This window comes from Artemia sp. Qi Xiang Cuo, chromosome 7 (genome assembly GCF_049724085.1).
Source record: "Artemia sp. Qi Xiang Cuo chromosome 7, ASM4972408v1, whole genome shotgun sequence".
In the NCBI taxonomy this organism is placed as follows: domain Eukaryota; kingdom Metazoa; phylum Arthropoda; class Branchiopoda; order Anostraca; family Artemiidae; genus Artemia; species Artemia sp. Qi Xiang Cuo.
Window position 1 is genome coordinate 62109233 of NC_142800.1, and position 22654 is coordinate 62131886.

The following is a 22654-nucleotide window of genomic DNA, read 5'->3' on the forward strand; positions in this document are numbered from 1 at the left end:
TCTTCGGACCAGTTGAGTGCAAAAACCTCGGTAAAAGAACATCTCGAAATCACTTACAGGTGCGTAGATATTGAGCTCTGGGGTCCGGCAGATCCCACCCTGCAGTTTGTGTAACGTTTTTTCGGCCTAGCAGAGAAATCAATATTAGTTTTTACGACCTTTTCAGAGAACAATTAATTTGATTTCAACTTATCTACATCCTACGTTCATCCTAAATTCCCACATTTACATTCCTACTTAGTTACGTCCTACATCCTACATTTACGTCCTGCATTCGAGAGGAAAAGATTTTCGTTTTTGCTGGACCCTTTTTAGTTTATTTCTTTGGGTAATTCAAATTTTCTTTGATTTTTAGAGCTGTAAATTATCATTATAGCTAGAATATGGTCTTGTATGAAACAACTGACAATCTGGAGCAATGCTATGAACAATCCAGATACTTTTTACAGAGGAGACACGGGAGCCTGTAATCTTGTTTTACACTTTTCAGGTCTCAGAGGACAACCTAAACCCCCCTGAAAATGCATGGGGCCTTTTCGTCACAGCCGAGATTCTTGAGAAGACCGTCCTTCACACCAATGCCAAGACTGACAAGTACCACCTGCATTATAACTTTTGTTTTGTAGATAAGCAAACGTACTTGAAACCAGTCGACGTCATAGAGGTTCGATCCTCTCTAGACCTTCTGTATCTCTCTAGAGTATTCAAGTCAGACAGTGAAGATTGTGAAGGTCTCTTTGCAGCTGAAGGAACTGGGCCGGACATTTTCCACGCTACGATGAGCCTGAAGCGATTCTAGTATCTGGAAAACTGTCTTCAGTTCGATGATAGGCACACGTTTCACGAAAGAGGTGGACCTTTAACTCCCATCAAAGAAGTTTTTGATCTCTTAATCGCAAACCGCAAAGCAAATTACTCACCAGGCGAGTACTCGACGATCGATAAAAATGCTAGTTGCATTTAGAGGACGGTGCAAATTCAAGAAGTAAATTTGTTCATAACCGAACAAGTTTTGATTCAAGATTTAATGTCTAGAGGTCATTGAAGACATTTTATCTATCTAATGTCTTTGTCTTCACTGGAAAGAAAACACCAATAGTTGAAATCCACAATGCTTTAGTTCCAACATGAACATGACCCTTGTCGATCTCTTTGAAGAGCTGGAACACTATCGTCACAGCCGGTAACTAGTTCACGTCCATAGATCTCATTGAAATGATCAGAGCCTTAAAAATGGCAGACGTAAACACGACGAAAAAGAACGACCGAGATCTACACGATTAGCCACCGCACGAAAAGATGGTCCAAGGAGGTGTGGCATTTGATCATGGACACTGGTGGAGTCAATGCCAATGTCATTCTGAGCTACTCAACACTCCAAGACAAGACTTGACCTGAAGGAAAATGCTGATAGAGCTTGGACGATCCCTCATCGACCCGTAACTTAGCATCAGAGCAACCCTCCAAAGGATCCCACGAGATCTGCGTAATTTGATCAAGAACCATACATGATTTTCAGCTGAGAATGTCCCCCATGTGTGTTCCTTAGGTTTCAATTACCAAAAAGATCGTTGCATCATTTGCCCCCTAAGCAAGGACAGAAAATCCAATTGTACCTGCAGTTCGTGCCAAAAAAATGTATGTATGGAATATGCCAAGTTCCTCTGCCCCAAATGCGAATAGTGGAATGATTTTCGTGTTTTAGTATTTCTAACTGATATATCTTAATATTTTGTAAGCGAAATTATCGATAAATTTGAAACAGTATTCTATCGAATTTTTAAAAAAACTGGGGTCCTGCAGACCCAACTTTGCAGCTAGTGTAACTTTTCCCTGCCAGTTAAGTGTTAAAGTTGGGCGATATTGAATATCGATATCGGAAACAAAATTTGGAAATTTTTGTTTATCTCCAGCTTTTTCAACCATCTAACAGTGAACATCCAACAGAAAAATTCCAACATACGACAAGTTTTCGTTAATATCTGGTGTAAATTTGAAGTTCTAGGGGGGCAGCTGCCAAGCTGCCCCCCTTCCTTCCCTACGCCCATGATTGTATTTCTCTATAATTGTAAACCTAATACAGTTATACTCAGATTTCAACAGTATTTCCTAATAGTACTCGCATCCCTCTCCCCATTATGATTTTGAGAAACGTGTATATTTTAATCCTAGAAATATTTTATGTCCTAGAATTAAGGCCAAAACTTTTCCCAAAATTGTTATTTTCTTTGTTGAATTTACTTGGGAAATCACTCCTTTATTAAAACGACACTCTGCTTTATTTATTTATTTTTCTTTATCAATTTCTCGGGACAAAGATATAGATGTATCTCCTATTATCTTCTATACATACTGTTGCCTTCTGTTTTTCTAGTGTAAAGGTTTTAGCAAATAAGGGTCCCGTGGGTACCCTTCCTGCACGGTGGAACAATCATGTGGTCTAAATTATTTTAATAATTTTCTCTGCAATCAAATTAGCAATTGGTGTAATCATTATAGATACCCCTAAGTTTTCTGGGTGTCGAAATTAGCAAGCTACTACCCTGATCTGAGATCCAAATTGGCCCGACGCTGGTACGAAGATCAAACGTTGTTTTTATAAGAGTAAGTCCATTTACTCTCATAAAATCTCTCTTTATTATGAGAGCAAATCTGTTTATGTCCTATGAGGAATTCATCAGCCCCCCCCCACACACACACACACCGATACTACAATATGCTATGATCTTTACGAAGAACTAAATTTGCTACGAACACGCTCAAGCTTTATAATTCTGATCTGATTTTTCCTCTTTTTTTTCTTAGTCTGTCTATAACACGACCGTATGGTTGTTTTAGTACTTATTATACTTATTGGATTATAGTACTTCTTATATTTTGCTCAGGGACAATTAACTTTTTCAGGAAAGTGGTAGAGCTGAATTAGGAGAAAGAGCAAGTCCTCTTGGGGCTGAAGACATGAATGAAAGGTCGAATTTCACAGATAAAAGACCAGAACCGACAGGTGAAGAATCCGATCATAAAATGGTTGCTACCAGTTCAAACGAAGTTGTCGAAGAAGGGACACTCAGACCCGAACCTATTGGCGAAGCAACGGTTGCAGATGGTATGGTTTTGAATATTCCTGTTGGACAAAATGGAAGAGCGAATATATCCCCACCAGAATCAAACGAAGTAGATGAGAACATCCCAAAGAGGATGAAGGAGGACTAGAATCCAATTATGTATATACACAGTGATTAAGGCTTTTTCTCTCTTGGATTTTTGTTTTTGCCCATCGATTTCGTTCTTGATTCCTTTTTTTGTGTGCCATATTAATTTTAATTCTCAAGCTCATTTGACCTATCTATGTCGAAAATTAGATCATGCATATATTGATGTCACTATGAAGGGCTTTGCAATAAACTAATTTTCTCAATGTCTGATTTTGGTTACTATTTTTAAAAACAAAAACTGAACCACAGTTTAAAGTCATGGAAAAGCAGAGAAGAATCTTGAAAGTTTAAGCTTCCTAAAAAAAAAATGAAATAAAAAAAAACTCAATGTCGGATAATTAACACAGGATTAGAACATGGGAGTCTGTCGAAGTTTTTCTATGGTGAGTGTGTGTGTATATTTTCACCCCTCCCCCGGAGGGAGACGTTTGGAGGAAAGGAGGCTTATAAAAGTTAAGGTTGTCTTTAGTGATTCCATTACTAATCTTCAGACAAGATGAATACACTACTCGATACATTTTTTTTTTTAATGAAATAAACATCTCAACCAATGTATGTCGAAAATTAGATCATGCATATAATGATGTCACTTTATGAAGGGCTTTGCAGTAAATTAATTTTCTCAATTTCTATTCTTGATTATCATTTTTAAAAACAAAGAAGGGAACTGCGGCATAGAGCCATGGAAAGCAGAGAATAATCTTTATCGTTCAAGCTTCCTAAAAAAATAATGAAAATAATAAATCTCATTGTTGAATAATTAACAAAGTAGAACAAGGGAGCCCTTCGAATTTGTTCAAGGGGGAGAATTTTTTCTAGACGAAATTTTGGTGGAGAAATGTTCATGCATAAAGTTTTGTGACTGGGAATTAAGGAGTGATAAATTGTGGCATGGGTAGTAGCTACTAGAGTTTTTTTCTGCTGGGGAGTTGTGTGCTGTGGACTTAAAAGGTGTGGATTTGGAAAAAGATTAATAAATTTGAAAATGTGAATTCCTTTATAGCAAAACAAAAAGTTGCGTGTGTATTTCGTAACCGCCAGTAGTTTTCAAAAAAACCTGATAAGACGACTTACGTTTTTAAACTCATCTTCGGTTGATTCTTTCCCCTTTTACCTTTGAAGCCGCAACAAGGAGACGCTTTCACTTGTGCTAGAGTTCAATATATTTTTTCTCAGTTGAGTCCGGGTCATTCCTTAGCTCATACCCTATTGCGGGCTGGGATCCCCACAGGGGTGCCAATTTACAAAAAAGAAGAGGAATACAAAATGCATTTTGAGGGGGAGGGGATAATTTCGTGTTTTTTAGTGAAATTACCAAAAAAGATTATGTTCATCTATGGCAGGGGTATTGTGCCCCCTCCAATTGGTGTCGCTGATTTCATAGCCTGTAATTGTTTCTTGGCCTAATATTTGATTATGCTTGCAACTGAGGGGGGGGGGGCTATCACACAACGTTTTGAGGTACGAACCTAATGTGAAGACGAAATTTAGACAACCAAATAGGAACAGTTTCACAACTATGACCAACAAAATCATATTTTTTTTCCACATTTTTCGTCTGAATTTACTTTCGTGCAACGTTTTTGTTCAATTTATTAGTCAATCTGTAAATAGATTTTGTAACTTTTAATATCAGCATAAAATTGGTAAAGTTATCTTAATACAAATATTTCAGCGTTTTCGGTGTCATGGCAAGGAAATACTGAACTCAAAACAAAAGAAAAAAAATGATTTAAGAAAATACATCCAAACATAATAATATATATGTCAAAAATATCGATATTCGGCCTGCTGTCATGAAGTATGTCAGGAAGGTCTGGAAAAATCTGCGTGAAAGTCACTATCACAAACTAATATCGTATCATACCATCTTGACATGCAACTGTTGTTTTTTTTTTATTTTTTATGTGTTTAAATCGTTTATTTACTGAATAAAAAAAAATGTTTAAAGAAACACATCTTTATTACGCAAAATATAAAAACGCATATGCCAAAAATAGTGCCACAATTTCATCTAAATCACAATGTTAGATGTCAGTAAATACCAATGTCTGCACAATTGCGGAAAGTTTCCTGGGGGCCACACCCCATGCCAGTTGTGCCATCTTCACACTCGCCCCAAGAATTTCCTGAAAGAAATGCTAGCCATTACAACTTGACAGAAACGCAATTTTGCATTTAAAGGCTATGTAAACAAGTTATCATTGTTGTTAGAAAATTAGAGGTGCTTGAAAAAGAGCTAGGTACAACCATTCCTCAATATTATTAAGTTAAGCCGCCTAGTCCTCCAAGCTGATCTAGTCTTCCTAAACTTCCTAGCCGTCAAATGTTTAAAAAAAATTTTTATAAATATTTTCGAAAGTGTCAACTAACATATTGTCTAGTTTGTTAAATCAAGAAGGAGGATGAAAATTAACGGGAATAGAAGAACTGAAGAAACTTTTTTCGAATCTTTATTTCATTATGTCTATGAAGCTTTAATATAGAAAATAAAAATCAGTTAACTTGTTGAGTGAGTAAAAATACTTATTAATCAGTAATAGGGGGGGGGGGGGAGGGGATTTGGACTTAAGCTGTATTTTTTTCTAATTTTGACATCTACTTAAAAACAGCCTCAAATGCTTTATATTACCAAAGGCCTTGATCATACTTGTGGTTAGCTAGACATTTTTATCTAGACATATAACATCTTTGAAGACAATCAGGAGTAATTTTAAATGAGAAAGCAGATTGTGATTGGATTAAAATGATTATGGCTACCTAGACATCGATCAGCGAGTTCGTAGTAACGAATTGTAAGTAGGGAGCGACTTGACCCTATAGTAACGGGAACTCTAAAAAAAAAAGAAATTTTGATAAGAATTAGTACATCAAAAGAATTAATTTTTAGGTTAATTTAAATCTATAGAATTCATTAAGTTTAATGCTACCTATCAAAAGCTCGGAGCCTGAAAAAAATTTGCCTGATTTTGAGAAAGGGAGAGAACACCCTCAAAAATGCGAGGGACCTTAATGAAAATCGCACCATCAGATTCAGTACATCAGAGAGAACTACTGTAAAGATTTCAAGCTCCTATGTACAAAAATGTGGAATGGCATATTTTTTTGCTAGAAGAAAGATGACGAATACGTGTTTATTTGTTCTTGTTGTTGTTTCTTTTTTTTCTTTCTTTTTTTCCCAAGAGATGAGTGTATCGAGCCTAGAGTCCTAGAATGTTGGGAGATCGCTCATTCAAACCAAAAGTAAAAGTTTTAGTGCCCCTTTTATGTCACCATAAAGGTTTTGGGGTAAAAAAAAGCTTTTTTACCCCAAGCAATTCGATCGCAATTTTTATATAGTTCTTTTTCCAGCATAGTTGAGTGGTCTAATAACTATGCCCTTTGGTATGACATATCCCCCACAAGTCCTGGGGGAAGGGCTTTAATTTTTCGAATTTGCTCATTGTTTCCATATAGTATTTATAATCTGGAAATATACAGATTTTCTTTTGAGGGGGGGGGGGGTTCCATGGAATACGAGGGAGATTTCTCGGGCTAATTTGAAAAACTATCAGAAATTAAATAAAAACAAGTTTTACGAACTGAAAGCAAGGAGCAACATTAAAACTTAAAACCACAGAAATCAAACTAATCTACCAGCATTTTAGTTAAAACTAGTAACCAATACTTTTGAATCGCACGGAAAATAAAATATAAGAACTATAACCTAACGTCACGCTTGTATTGCAATCCATGGAGTTAAAGGTGTACATGTTTGTTTTTTACCATTTTAAAGTTATTGTCGGTCAAATTTTTCTTTTTCAGGATTAATAAATCGTGTAATAAAAGAACTAGAAATCAATGGGACGCATGTTTTGCTTTCCTCGAGGTTGAAGTCGTAACTGTTCTATAACTGACAAGCTTATGGCTTGTGATTTATTTTAAACTCCATAGTTTTAAGATGTAGTTAGTCGTGAAACGGATTCCGCAGAAAATAACGAAATAGAATTGCCCGCATGTTTTGTCCATAAAGTGAAATTATTTATTTTGGAAAATTAATACTTAGTTCTGTTTTTTAGTTCAACCTCTGTGATTTTAAAAATTTGTAATTTAAGGAAATAAGCTTGGATCGTGAAACATAATCATTTAAGTTGCATATAATCCATAAGTTGCATATAATATAAAACGATAATTTAATATATTACGGAATATGTGTGAATCTAAGTCAATGTTCCGATAGTTTACAGGTCTCTTCTCGTTCAGTTCTCATACGGACCGTTACTTTTCAGCTACAAAGATCATATATTTGTAACTTGCCGCACCTCTACACGAATATTTTGTCGTTGCTTTTTTTCAGAAGAAGTAAGTAAATTAAAATTATAATTTATTTGCAGTTATCTTTATTCTTTGAACATAGATAAAAAAAACTATGCCTATTTAAATAAATTACTGATCTGGTAGAAAATCAGATCAATTTCAAGTTTATTGTTGACACTGAACCTCTCCTTAGACCGTTCCTTAGATTTTGTGACATATCGTTCGTAGAAAAGATACTTTGCAAAATTCACTGCACATTAAATATCTTTAAACGCTGTTACCTGTATAATAATGCCACTGGAGAGTGCAGTATTCGCATGTTAAGTTTTGAGGTAATTTCACATCAATGAAATGGGTCATGGCATCAAAAGTTGGGATCATGTATTGAGTTCCAGTTCCATCGGCCATTTCCAATAAGTGATTATCAAGACACTCTTGAGTTGTAAGCTCATCCACTGTATTACGTTCGCATATCCTGAACTCAAAATACCCCATGTGACTGGCAGTAAGATTAACTTGAATAGTAATAACCTGTAATGATTACTATCGTTAAGTTGCATTTCAGAAACAAAGAAAATATTGCCTATGCGAAAAGTTACATGATTCATTCCTCCAGTCTAATCCGTGTAATGTAATAAACTTTGACGGTAAATTTTTTTCAAGCAGAAGTAAGCAAATTGCCCTGATCAATCAAGTTTTTGTGAATGACCCTAATTCAAATTTTATTTGTCCTTGTCGTGTTACTACCTCTTAAAAGATCAGATTGTATGGAACAGCAACAGTGAACCAAATTGACGACGACGAATATTTTTACATTGGTAATTCACAACTTTTGTTATAGACTTCTATTAATCTCCTTGGAATGTAGGCTAACTGTTGGCACTAGTCTATAAACTTATAACAGGCAGCTAGCAAGCCAATTTTATTCACATTACTTTGGCAGCCTACGTGGGTGGCTCACTTGCCGAACGAAAAAGTCCATAAAACAAAGAAAAGTAACAAACTAATTATGTTGCTGGTGTCATGCTTCTCCTTTTAATCTTGCTGATCAATCGTCTGGTAGAAAAATGTTCTAGATTTCCTTATCTTTTCGGTTTATATCTGAGTAGGCTTTAGAGAGTGTGTTAAATATATTTTAATATTACTCAGCTAGATTTGCTGCTACAAAAACGTTGTTTATCATTTAATGTACGACATATGTTTTGCCATTTCAGGGTTTTAACTCTTATTTTGAGTTGCTCAATTGCCCAAATCTAATTTTCTGGATCGAACTCAACCTAGTTTTATGACAAAAATCTTAGATAATTGAGAAAGTCCATGTAGAATTGCTTAGCCTCTAAACTGCTCGTAATTCGAAAGTTAGGTTTTTGGACTTCATTGCCTTTATGACTTGACCCATCATAAATCTAATCCTGTCATAAGCTCACATAAGCTTATATATATATATATATATATATATATATATATATATATATATATATATATATATATATATATATATATATATATATATATATATGTTTTAAGCTTTTATAAGCTTATATAAGCTTAAAACATACGTAATAAATAACTTTACCTCATTCATTGTGTAGTTTTGTCCAATAGTACCGGTTCCATATGTGCCACCTTCCTCATTGGGTCTGGGCTGAGGAAGGTCCCAAGCGTCACCACATTCACCGCATTTACCACCGTTTATTTCCCATTGATGCTGAAATGATGTAACGGAATTAGTTATGTTTGTAGATAATTTGATTTCAGGAACATATTTTATACGGAATTGGTCAGATTTACTCTGGGTAGTATCATAGTAGGGGTTTTATAAGTTTGCAGGGAATGAAAGTTGCGTAAAATGGCCGCAACAAGTTTGTTCGTGAAACACCTAAGAGATTTAAATCGGTTACTATGTTTCAGAAAAAGAACGAAAAAGAAGGATATCATGTCTTAGGAGGAGGCAAGGGTGGTAGAGGAACAATTACCGTGTTAGGAACATTCGCAAGCCAGGAAAGCTGAGTGATATGCTAATGAACAATTCTGATGAGTTTTCAAGAAAATTAAAGGTCACATAACCATTATTGTTTTTTTATTTATTTATAATCAATGTAATAAATGAGCCTCAATATTTCAAATTCACCACGTTCATGAGTCTAGGTGGCAACCGTTTTATAGGTAAGCACAAAGTTCAGTTTAAATGAATAAGAAAAAAAATACAGTTATATCGTAGGCAATACCATGTTGCTTCAATTTATTATAAAATCCCGTCTGTTATTTCATTGCAATATAGTACGGAACTGAACGCCAATCTTTTCAGTTTTACTGCAAATATCACATCAATCTTGTAAATCATCCCAGTTCTGCAAATAGTTCACGCAGCAAATATTTTTCTAAATCTTAATGAATACGAAAAATGTTAACAATTCTGTCTCTAGGTTTACTTTCAATTTCAGGGGGTCTTATTTTCTGGAGATAAAAAAAAACACCTTATGTAATTTTTGTAAAAAATTAAGTTTTATCCAGCATTCACTAAAAGGAAATGGCTAGTGATATTACTTGTTTTGTCCAGTCTTTTATATAAAGATCTTTCTTTAGTTTTGTTTCTTGTTTAGGAAAGCGAAATGTGTGAAAGGAAGAATGTAAAGCATATTTGTTGCGAGAAAAAGATGTGGTAAATGCTGACAGGGTGGAAATGCTAGAAAATAAATCAAAATATTCAACCAATATAAAGTAAAAATACCATGGAAGCAACTTTTTTTATTGTTCCTCACGTGTCCAACTTCAATTCCTGCTTACCAGCGTGTCATTCCTACTGAACAGACTTAATAAGCAATATATTTGAGTTAAAAACATATACTTCAAATACTAGTGGACTCAAAGGCAGGTGGCGAAACTGAAATCGTTGCTGGGGTCAGACCTCAATGAATTTACAGTCGGAGCAACAGCTTGCTAATTTTTGTACCCAAGAAATTTGAAGTTATCAAAAATTGAGGTGTTGATTTCTATTCTCAGTGCTAAGAAAAATCAATAAAGCAATATAGATAACACATAGTAGATACGATGGATACCTATTGGATCATTGCTTGTAAAACAAACAACGATGTTGGATCGTTTTGCTGGGAAACATAAGCCAACATAGATCGAAGATAAAAGGAACAAATATTTATTTAGATGGTAAATCCCCCCCCCTCTATCCCTCCAAGAGACAGAAATCTAAAGCTCTAAGAATAAAACATTTATGTGTGCTACAAAGTATCTGCGGTTGTCCTAACCGAGGAATATGGAGGCAAATATTTCGCCTTAGTCCTCGAACCCCTCCCCCCCCCCCACCTACCAAAAATAAAATCAGAACCAATATCCAGTTTATTGGATTCCAAGGTTATCTGAATTAGAATTTTATTTTATTCTTGGATCACGGCCTTAGATTTTTCGGGTTCCGAAATTAGTAGACTGTTACCCCGATTTTAGTTTCCATAAGCCTCGGCTCCGGGTACGGAAGACCTGATTTTAGTGAGAAATCAAGTCATATGCGTAAAACTAAGTAACTACCTTAATACGCGTACGTCTGGAATATAATACTTGATACTTAAATACGTTAAGAGAGACAACACTCTAATTTCTCTTAAGGAAAGGCAAAAAAGAAAACAATAATTTTTTGTCTGAGGGGGCCAGGATAAAACGGAGACACTGGATCTTGTTTTGTTTTTCAGGTTTTGAGCATCATTAAGTGCTCAAGTACCTATTGTTGGTGTGGTATAAAATTGAAATCAAATTAAGTAAACTAAGCAATTTCCTAAGAAATTTTGAAAATGGATATTTATCCAATGATTGTAGGTCCTTGTACGATTTGATCTACTTGTAGACGCGAGTAGACAAAAACTGATTTTTTGGTCAATAGTGGTCAAATTAATTCGTCAAAAACTGAGAAGTCAAAAACATCAGTACAAAATGATTTAAAGGAAAATTGACAAAAATTTGGCTTTCACTCTCTAATAAAATCTTTGATTATGAGTAGGGTTAGATGAAAATTTTGTAGGAAGATATTAAGAAAAAAAGCTCGAACTTCTAAAACCATGCATTTGCCTTGCTCCAGCAGAACATTAAAAGTGTGATCTAGACTAAAGTATATTTAAAACATATATTTTTTTTGTGAGTAATCGTGCAACCATAATAAATTAATCAGAAAGAGCTTCATGCATAAAAGTAGGGAAAGATTATCAAAGGAAAAAAATGACATATCAGTTAAGGAAATTCAAAAGGCAGGGCAAAAATCTGTATTTCTTCGTTAGATAATTGTCTTATGTAATCAATTTCGTATAAATTCGGTAAGTTTTGTTTGCTCTATTCATTTTTAAGTTTAGAGTTGGATTTATAGAAGTTTTAACTTAGCATACAAGCATGTAGTTTAGTTCAGCCAAAAATACCACACAAGGTTTCGGCTTAATATTGCAGATGAACCTTTACACTTATAATTTTAAGTTACTTCTTGCAATCGGTTCCTTAGCGTAGGTAACAAAATATAGCACGGAATCTTACACAAAATCCTCCACAAAATAGCTCCCTATCGTTATAGTTCTCTGGAGTGTCAAAGCCGTACCTCCACATTGAAGACCTCTGTGGTGGCTCTAACATGAAACCGTGGCCAAATACTGCTGGTACAATGGCAGCAATATAAAGTATTTTCAACATTGTTTGACACAGGATAACTGATTAATTCACTCTTTGGTACTTTATTTATGCATTCTTTTTTATCATTTCTTGATAGTGAAAATAGTATTAAATTGTTTTTGCATAGTTAAGACTCATAATCTGACTTGACACTTGTCGCAAACAAAGATAAGAGTGAACTGTTTGCCTTTTGTGAGAAAAATGCTGGTGAACTCCACATATGGCTATAAAAATCATAATTCTGTATTTTTATGTCCATTCTATGTAGTAAATACAATTAACCCCGTATTGTTCAGATGTATGGGAATATATTTCTCCATACAAAAGGTATTGGTGGATGCCTTCCTCTAAGATCGGTCTGAAGGGCAACTAAAAAAAAAATATTTGGTGTAAGACCTCGCAATTGGGATAGGGTCCACTTTTACCCTTCCTCCATAATTAAAACCTGTCCAATTGTACCCTTTCTCTTAGAGTCAGCCCTGCAGTTGCTTATCGTGGTCATTCCCTGAGCAGCTTGTGCCAACATTAAGTGAATGGGAGGAGCAATCGCCCTTCCCAGACCTCGGTTTGACCCCCTAGATCCCAGTCCCCCCTTCCCCCAACTGAAATTTAGTTTCTTCAGAAATCTTGTCAAAACTAAGATAAGTCTGCATAATTCAAGCATCCAAAAAACGGGTCAGTTTTTTTTTAGTATATATCCTTACCTTTGTGGTACTATATGGCTCATTTTTCAGTTCTCACTGTCACTTTCACTTGGTATGGGAAAATTGGTTCCAACTTTGCCCTCCCTCCCCCCAGGATTTTGACGAAATTACGCCACTGGTGAAAAGGAAAACCTAACTGTATTACTTAATAGCCGCGATAAAGCCTATCTGTTATAGTCTAAACCTAAGATTGTTTTCTTTTTTCAGTCTCATGGCAAATCGTTGCCTTTTAGAATAAGACTTTTTGAATTACCTGGGGTGAAACTTGACCATGCCGTTTGCATCCTCATTTAAATGTACCATTTTGATGGAATTTGTCCTGAGGAGCACAGCAAAGGCAATAGGAGAACACGAAATCAATTGGGGAAGTAAAATTTTCCTAGACTTAGATTATGCTGATAATTTAAGCATCCTAGATGAAAATGTTAGAAAAATAAATGAACTTTTAGAGGTTTTGGGAGCTGAGGGTGCAAGAATTGGCTTGAAAATTAATGTCAAGAAGACTAAGTCGCTAAGACTAGGAATAAGTGAAGTTGAAGAGGTGATATGGGGTAACGAGATTTCGATCAAGTGGACAGCTTCACTTACCTAAGTAGTATTATTAATAAAGACAGTAGGTGCAGTGAAAATGTAAAAAGTAGAAAAGCAAAGGCCCAGAGTGTTTTTTCATGGTCGAAAAAAGTCTGGAAGAAAAGGAAGATAAATCTACAAACAAAGAATAAAATATTGGAAGATACAGTAATGACTGTGGTCATGTATGGTTGTGAAGTGTGGGCACTTCGAAAAACGGAAGAGAAGGAGTTGCTAGGTATTTTCCAAAGAAATTTTCCACAGATTGTTTTAGGTACCCGACTGACTGACCGTATCTCAAAGAGTAAGCTGCACGAAAAATTTGGTTCAATTCCACTTTCTAGGGGAATACTCGACCCAGAATAGTAATATATATATTAATAAAGATACCAATGCTCATCATCTTCAATAAAGAATCACGATTTGGTGTTTCAAAGTTTAGCTACTCCACCTAAAGAGAACCATATTTATTAAGTATTTACAAATATCAAAACATTTATCTACTCTACCTTAGCACCATCTATTTTTTTAGGAATTGCTTTTTCGTACGTTTAAAGTATTCTGTTTCTCCTTTCGTTAAATTTGGGGTAATATGAATTAAATTTCACGTGTTTTATGAATAAAACTAAATATAATAGCAACTTTTTCTTCCTGTCATTAGGTGAAGCGTCTCCTTTGAATCTGTCCACGTAAGAAGCATATTGTCACACAAGATAATAAATCTTTGATTATTGAGTTAAACCGAGATAATTGCTTTAAATCTAATTGACCTATATACGGATAATGGAAGAACTGATAAGGCCTAAACAGATTTAAGATAACGACCTTAGTGAAAGTAAGAAGCCCTGTAGGAGTTTGAGCGAAAAATTATTTTACCCGTAATTGGAAAACAGAAACTAAGTTTATTTTGTATTTCAAGAATATCAGATTTTTTAGAAAAAAAGAATTAATTTGACCAAGATCTTGGAATATCCTTTAAGACTTTATATATAACATTATATTTTTAATATCATGCAAGGGCCAATTGATATTTAACGTTTTAATCAAATCAACACCAAGGTTTTGCATTTGCTCTATGTTCCATCGAGTTAAAATTTAACACAGCATTATTCTTGGTTGCGTGAAAAATTATTTAACATCCAAGAAAGTAATGGTTGTACATAAAGTATTTAAGACTACGTTTCACCGAGGTAGGCTAAAGAACTGAACCTGAAGAGCTGTGAGTGAATCAGAGTGGAGTAGTTTTATATCTTCAATTCAAACAGATTTTAAAAGCGTGTAAATAGTAGCGTAGGAAGGGGTCAATACCAAGGTTTTGCATTTGCTCTATGTTTTATCGAGTTAAAATTTAAGACAGCATTATTCTTGGTTGAGATAAAAATTATTTAATATCAAAGAAAGTAATGGTTATACATAAAGTGTTTAAAACTACATTCCACCGAGGTAGGCTAAAGAACTGAACCTGAAGACCTGTGAGTGAATCAGAATCGAGTAGTTTTATATCTTCAATTCAAACAGATTTTAAAAGCGTACTGCCCCGGGTGCCAGCCCTGTAGGGGTGACAAAAATTGGTCTAAAAGGGCTTATGACTGATTAGGGCCCACCGTGCAAAAAGTGGGGTAGCAAAGCAGCAATGCTACTTGGCAGTTTTCAAATTTGTTGGACGATTTTGTCTGAAGATACCATTTATATATATATATATATATACATATATATATATATACATTTATATATATATATATATATATATATATATATATATATATATATATATATATATATATATATATATATATATATATATATATATAAATATTTTAGTATAATGTTTGACAGCACACCTGATGCCTCGCACATTGATCAAATGAGTGAAGTTAATCCGTTACGTGCACATTGAGGAGCCGGGGAAATTACACAAGATATTTTAAATGCAACTGAACAAGATGGTCTGGATACAGCAATTTGCCGAGGGCAGGGCTACGACAACGCTCCAACAATGGCTGGAGTACATTCAGGAGTACAAGCTAGGATTCGGGAGCTTAATCCTAAAGCATTGTTTGTACCTTGTGCCAACCATTCACTAAATCTTTGTGGAGTGCACTCTTGCTACAGTTCCTTCCTGTCTGACGTTTTTTGGTACTTTGGAAAGGTTGTATGTTTTCTTCTCATGCTCAAAACACAGACGGAATGTCCTCTTTGCAAATGTTGAAGTTACAGTCAAACGAATTGTAGAATCCAGGTTGAGTGCTCACTATAAAGTTGTTAAGCCAGCGTTTAAATGCTTTAAGAAGATTGTCGATATCATTGAAAAAATTTATGACTCTTAAGAAACTCTCGACACTAGAGGAGCAGCTCAAACTTTGTTGAATTCAATGTGGGATTTCTTATTTTTGTGTTTTTTTTTCTGCTTATGGAATAGTAACCTTGAAGAAGTCAACAACACCAAAAAAAACCTGCAAATTGTTGAAATAAGTTTCGAAAAGTGCCTCATCAAAATGAGGAGTTTAAAGGCCTTTTTGAATGATAATAGAGATGGTCTTGTGGAAAAGGCAATGGAATTTGCAAAAGCTATTGGTGATGAGATGGGCATTTCCCTAGCCAAATGAAGAAATATTAAAAGAAAGAAACTGATGCCCGGAGAAAAAGCTGCAGACGAGCCTCTAACTTTCAGAGAAGAATTAAAAATATCGATGTTAGAGTGCATTGAGACGCTTCAACAAGAAATCAACCCGCGTTGCCAAGGCATGGAAGGAATATCACTTCTGTTTGCTATCTTGGAGACCAGGAGCTTGCTAAAGAGTTCAGAAACTGAAGTGCTAAACTTAGTGGGGTGTTTAGTTGAGAATGACGAAGAAATATCTTAAGGAGACATGCCAAATGAAATCCCATGTCTGAGGAGGTTTTTACAAGTGGCAAACGTTCCTGAAAAAGTGGCTCTGAAGTAGACTTCTTTGAGACTACTGCAGTTTATAGTTGAAAATGAGCTTCCATACTCTATTCCTAATCTAACTTTAGCGTTAAGGTTTTACCTGACATTATGTGTCTCTTTTGCTTCTTGCAAGAGGAGTTTTTCTAAACTCAAGCTTATTAAATGTTATTTCATATCTACTATGAGCCATGCTCGACTATCAAGCTTAGCCATGCTATCTATTGAAAACAGTGAAGCAAAAAATATAGATTTTGATGAGGCTATTTCTAAGTTTGCAGAAAACAAAGTTAAAAAGAAGAGGTTCTGAATGAAAACATGGGTTTTAAATACAGTACATTTTGTTAAATTCGTGCAGATAATATATATATATATATATATATATATATATATATATATATATATATATATATATATATATATATATATATATATATATATATATATATATATATATATATATATATATATATATATATATATATATATATATATATATATATATATATATATATATATATATATATATATATATATATATATATATATATATATATATATATATATATATATATATATATATATATATATATATATATATATATATATATATATATATATTCTTGTATTTCTTCTTTAAACTCTTTAAACGTTTATAATAAAAGCCCCTGCCCATTTTAGCCTTACTTAATGTAAGCTACGAATCAAAATGGTCTTGTTTGATATTGTAATAATAATGTTAATAAATATAAAAATGTTGTATTTTGCTTAAATTTATGTAAGTTATTTACGTTAAAATGTTTACATATCAACTGAAAAACGTCATTTTATCATTTTTTCACACGCGACAAAAGGCAAATCAGAAATATCCCCATTTTTCGCAATGACAGTCTGATATAAAAGCCAAAGAAAAGGAGTAGGTGAAGTAAAATGTGAAACGGTAAAGCAAAAAAAAAAAAAATGACCATAAAGCTTTTTTTTATACCAAGAGAAGATTATTATTTACAGATCCAGTTGAGAATCGGTTTTTTACTGTGATTGTTTTTGCTCTGAAAATGGCTGACGATGTATTTTAAAAAAAAGTTCATCCTTCTTTTCTTCTATTTCACTGTTTTTCTATTATAGTTATATTAATTTGTTATTTCTGATGCATAAAACTCAAAGTAAAACGTGGACAAAAACTACCGCTGAAACCGAAACACCATAAACAAATATGACTCAACAATGTTTAAATGTTTGTTGGGGGGAGTGACAAGTTGAAATTCCACCCCGGTGTCACAAGACCTTGCTACGCCACTGCGTGTAAACAGGCGTTTTTTCCTACAATCTTCAAGAGGGCTTTTGTATTGTTTAAATCACACCTTCTAATTTACAAAAATTATTTATGCAAGTATTTCAGATATATCCTTTTCCTTTGTTTATATTATATCTTTATTTCACTTTTTTTCTTCTTTTTTTACGCGCTTAAATATATTATCTTACTAATATAATTATATCAGCTCTATGGACTGTAACTCCCTAGGGCTGATATAGATCCCCCCGAGACGAAATTTCTCCATAAGATTAGGAGCGGCCAATGACCATGTGTTTATAACTTGTGACAACCTTCAAAAGGATCTGGAAGCAAGGATGTCAATTTAAAGGGGGGGGGGGGGTTGCCTTTTATAGATTTGTCAAGCCACAGTTTTAGAATTTCTTCCCTCTTTATATTGGTGAATTGGCACCAATGTCTGAAACCAGTATTTTACAGCACCTACCAAATTGACGCTCTTTAAGAAAAATCACAATAGAGACATATGCTTCAATCAGAGTACGAGCTGCACACGCGAATTTGTTGGTTAATTCGTTAAGAAAAAATACTAAGGAAACATCAGAAAAAGTATAACAGCAAAATCTCTGTATTCTGTACATTTAATTGCAAACTTCGAATAACTCTTTGATCAAGTTTGTAATATTTCATCCCTTACATTTAAAACACTATAAATGTTCTAGTAGAAATAATGGGCGTTTATTCCAATTCATCAGTAACTAACAAACTAAGCACAACTGAACTTTTTTTTTCTTTTTCATTTAGATTCAATATCCTCAAATGAACCAAATAGGTTGTAAAGACATGCAAAGGAAACAAAATTACTGACCATTGTAGTCTATGATGCCAACAGTTTTATTTTTAACGATTGTTTCGACAGAAAAGTTAGCGTTGCTGTCCTTAATTAAAGAAAGGTTATTGCTTTATATTTGGCCTATTCTTGAATTTAATTGTCCTTAGGTATCTTCGCCCCTGGCCCCTCCGAAATCTAGACAATTTTGTAAGCCTTCCCTAAATTTACCTTACCCCCTGAAAATATTTTGCATATATATCTGCCTGTTTGTAAAGATTATTGTTTGGAGTCTCCCACCCTCTGGCGTCATTTACAACACAATTTTAAACAACAGAAGACACGGATTATAGAGTCTGAGCAAAAATGGCTGCTGTCTGATTGTTGACGCTACATTTTTCCTCCTAACGGTGTGCCGTTACGTTCCACCGCGGTGATAGCACACTTAAATAAAATAAAGTACTAGACTAACTGGACACTTTTAAAAATGCCAATAAAATTATTTTATCGTTTACAAAAGGATATTGCGATTCCTTATTTAGTATTTTATACACGCCCATCTTTATTCTTTATAGTATACACGAAAATAATTTCATAATGTTGAAACTTACATAGAATCCTCCGCAAAATTGAGCCATGTCATTGTAATTCGCTGGCGTTGTAAAACCAGCCCTCCACATTGAAGATCGATGGGGTGGCATTAACATATAACCATGCCCGAGTACAGATGGTGCTACCAGTAATAATAATGCAAAAGTATTCATTATATTTCGTGTATCGCTTAGTTATAACTGTTTTGGTAATCTTTGTTTTCTTCTTTTTTATAGTGAAAGAAATGAGATAAAGAGGGCTTATTGAAAAATAATTTTATTAAATCCTAGTCAAGATTTACCTTTAAACCACGTATTTATTTGTTTGCGTTAATTAAAATCCATGATAAACCATTCTACTGTTTCTGGGAATTTTCTTAGAAGCCGGGCATTATGAAGATTACAAAACAGCTTAGTCTAATGCATCGAGAGTACTCTTGAAGTGCTTGAGGAGATAATTAGTTTTAAGGAACATATGAGCCTGGTATTTGGCTCGTAAATTAAAAAAAAAGACGCAATTAAAGTGAAATTTTTCTAAACGTGTAAAAAGGTCTCAGGATTAAGACATTCTTAGTACGTCCTTTTAATTCGTCTTCTACCAGTTTTGCAGAGTTTAGTCGTCTGAGTAGGGTTAGTTTATCTTTTTCAAGACTAGACGCTGTCAGGCATTGCCAAAATTTATATTTTCTACAATTGTACACTTTCTGCATTAGGCCGATAATTAAGCATGCTTGTTCTGTCTTTGTGAGAATTCAAAGTCTCATATTGCTTCATGCTCACTCGAGGGCCTGTGAAATTGAAATGCAAGCAGTGGGACATCCAGAAAGAGTATAGGAGAGGGCATCTCTTAAATGGTGCAGTTGTAGTTGACTTACTTGCGATTTGTAGTCAAAATTATTTGAATTGATCCAGTATCCAAAAAAAGAATGTCACATCAATGACACAAAGACACATTTCGTACATGGTAGATTTTCAAATCTAGATTTTTTTTTTTATAATTCAACCCCGTTTCCTAACCAATTCTTTCTTTTTCCTCCCCCTTTTTTATTGTCCTCCGTTTCCTAGCCCATTCTCCCTTCCAGAAATTCTAGATACGCCACCGACCAATCATTACGGTGCGAAACAGCCTTTTTCGCTTCAGAAGTGCTTCAACTTCCGGTGACACACGAAATGAGCTCCCAGTAGAGGTTGTCTTCAGAAGGCCGTTTCCTTTAAGAGGACTTATAACCTTTTTGAAAGGAATTACATTCCTCAATAATATTGGTATATCATCATTTTTGCTGATACAACATTTTTCTTCTAAAAAAAAAGAATTTTCTTCTAAAGATCCAATGTTTCATAAACATTTTAAGGAAATCTAGATATTACTTGTTCGTAATTAATAAATAAATGATCAGTTATAATCTAAACTTATTAATAATAATGGATAAATTTTCGCTTGACAGTGAGGTCAATCAAACTTTTAAACGTACATGGAATCCCCCACAAAAAAGTTCCATATCATTGTAATGTGCTGGAGTAGCGAAACCAACTCTCCACATTGAAGACCGTTGTGGTGGCATTAACATAAAACCATGTCCAAGCACGGATGGAAGCACGAGCAATAAAACTAAATAGTTGTTCATTGCATTCACTACCTTTTTTAATTAGGACTGCCTTAAAGATATTTATTTTTCTGCTTTATAGTGAAAGGCCGGAGATAAAGCGGGGCAATAAAAAAAATTCAATTTTTTTATGGTGCAATACTCGTACTTTAACTGAGTAATATACTTTTATTGGTAATCATCTAATAAAAGTTGCGTTGAACCATTTAGCATTTAGTTTCTGGAATTTTCTTAGATGCAAGCGTAACCAACGCTATGTAATTCCTAGTTCTTTTTTTTATTGAGTATTAGAAATACAATTAGCTTCTTTGAATTCAAGATTATCACTTGTTTCATTGAAACCAGGCACATACACACCCAATAGGGTTACTCTCTCATTGTCAAAATGGTTGTCTGATTCTCAAACCTTTTATCATGTTAAAGATGCACTTATGGAATTTGTGGCTCTTGTTAGTTTGCCGATGATGAAAAGAACTCTGGTCACTCTTCCAATCGGAACGACGCACTGTCCTCTTGTCATAGTGATATCAGCCATGGCCAAACATTTTTGAGGCTGTCTTTCTACATAGATTAAGGTCTGCCCCTCAGATGGAGACTCACGGTGTTCGATAGGACTGTAGTCACAGGCTATGCCGGCTAGGGTGGTCGAAGATATGCTAAGAAGATTTTCAGACCCTCTTAGAGTTTGTTTGATAGTTTTAGCGGAGATCGGTCTTTGGAATGTAAAAGAGGACAGTTTTTCGTTGATAATGGAATCTTACCAATCAAGTCCCCTACCTACCCAAAATATATTTTTTACATACGTTATTAAACGACCCTTGTGTTGCAGGAGTCACTCTTAAAGAATTGGGACATAAAGTGAAACCTTAGTGTAAAGAGCACAATGCTGAGTATGAGGCAGCCCCTTTCATATAAGCAATAATTTATGTTTCTTTGAAACTTCAACTTTGTTTAACTTTGTCATTTGAAAAAAACTATAATTTGTTATCGTTTTTCAATTATTACCGGGAAATCTAGCTCCCTCTGGAAGGAAAATTTCTGCTTACCCCGCAAAAATTCCTCCATGGAAAGTTCCTCCTGCGGAAAATCCTCCCCCCCCCCCAGAAAATACCCCGAGGCAATTCCATCCTCGCTACAAATTCCCCCCATAAAATTTTTTTCTAAACAATTCCGCCTGGAAAATTCAATTTAGCATACTTTTTTTTGAAGACCGGTTATTTATATTAATTCTGATCTTTTTTTTTCAAGTCTGTCAGAAATCTCCCTATGTGGAACATTTACCTCGCAAATCCGCCACCACAAATGGAAGTTTTCTCCCGCGGAAGTTTCCTCGTGGAGAATTCCTGGTGATAATTCCCTCGTGTAGAATTTCTTCCGTGGAACCCCCGCCCCCTATCCACACAAAAATTGTCAAGACAATTCTAACCCCACTAAAATTTTTCCCTGGATAATTGCTCCAGAACATCTCCACATGTAAAATTAAGTCACGAAAAAGAAAGTAGGATAAATAAAACGAATTTCGTATTTGAATACTAAGAAATTTCCCCGCATTAAACTTTTCCCCGGAAAGCTCACCCCCGGTAACTCTCTCCCCCCACCAATAAGTTCTCCCCCTAAAAAACACCCAATAGAGCCCCCCCTCCCCCTGAAAAATGTCTGTATACTCCCCAATAACAAATAGGCTATTAGGCTATGTGTAAACAATGGGCGAGTTTCATAACTTGCAGCCCTTTCTGCGGAGGCTGTGCGGGGTCATTTCATTTCCAAAGCCATATTTATTGGGTCTTTCAGCTATGCTAAACAAGATGGCTATCTCAAAATTTGAATCTGACGACTTTGTGGGGGAGGGGAGGGCGTGTGAGGGTGACTATTTGCCCTCCAATTTTTTGATCACTTAAAAGGCCACTAGAATTTTTAATTTCCGTCCAACTGAGCCCTATCTCAATCTTCTAGGACCATTGATTCGATACGATCACCCATAAGAAGACAAA

At 34.7% G+C, this 22654-nt stretch overlaps 2 protein-coding genes across 4 annotated transcripts in view; one reads left to right on the top strand and one right to left on the bottom strand.

Annotated features, from left to right (window-relative positions):
* The window catches only part of LOC148950541 (uncharacterized), a 76583-nt gene extending 73173 nt beyond the window's left edge, over positions 1-3410 (top strand). Inside the window, exon 4 of the mRNA XM_089091896.1 lies at positions 2905-3410. Coding sequence (XP_088948022.1) covers positions 2905-3213 — 309 coding nt within the window. The 3' untranslated portion in view covers positions 3214-3410. The remainder of the gene's footprint in view (positions 1-2904) is intronic.
* A 1749-nt stretch (positions 3411-5159) lies between these two features.
* Positions 5160-20704, bottom strand: LOC148950542 (uncharacterized). 3 transcript variants are annotated; one of them, XM_089092469.1, is made up of 4 exons: positions 20532-20704; positions 9088-9219; positions 7793-8042; positions 5160-5344 (listed from the first exon to the last, which is right to left on the bottom strand). In XM_089092469.1, the coding sequence occupies exons 1-4, from the start codon at positions 20682-20684 to the stop codon at positions 5250-5252; spliced, it is 630 nt and encodes a 209-aa protein (XP_088948595.1). In that variant the 5' UTR covers positions 20685-20704; the 3' UTR covers positions 5160-5249. The 3 variants fall into 3 exon arrangements, with proteins under 3 accessions (XP_088948595.1, XP_088948594.1, XP_088948596.1); XM_089092468.1 differs by lacking the exon at positions 20532-20704 and adding an exon at positions 19081-19248; XM_089092470.1 differs by lacking the exon at positions 20532-20704 and adding an exon at positions 12039-12206.
* Between the last annotated feature and the right edge of the window lie 1950 nt (positions 20705-22654).

Coding starts and splice junctions, on each gene's coding strand:
- LOC148950542 (XM_089092469.1), bottom strand. CDS start 20,684: ATGAACAACTATTTAGTTTTATTGCTCGTGCTTCCATCCGTGCTTGGA. Junction 9,220..20,531: donor TTTTTTGTGGGGGATTCCAT/GTACGTTTAAAA, acceptor ACATCATTTCAG/CATCAATGGGAAATAAACGG. Junction 8,043..9,087: donor AAAACTACACAATGAATGAG/GTAAAGTTATTT, acceptor TAATCATTACAG/GTTATTACTATTCAAGTTAA.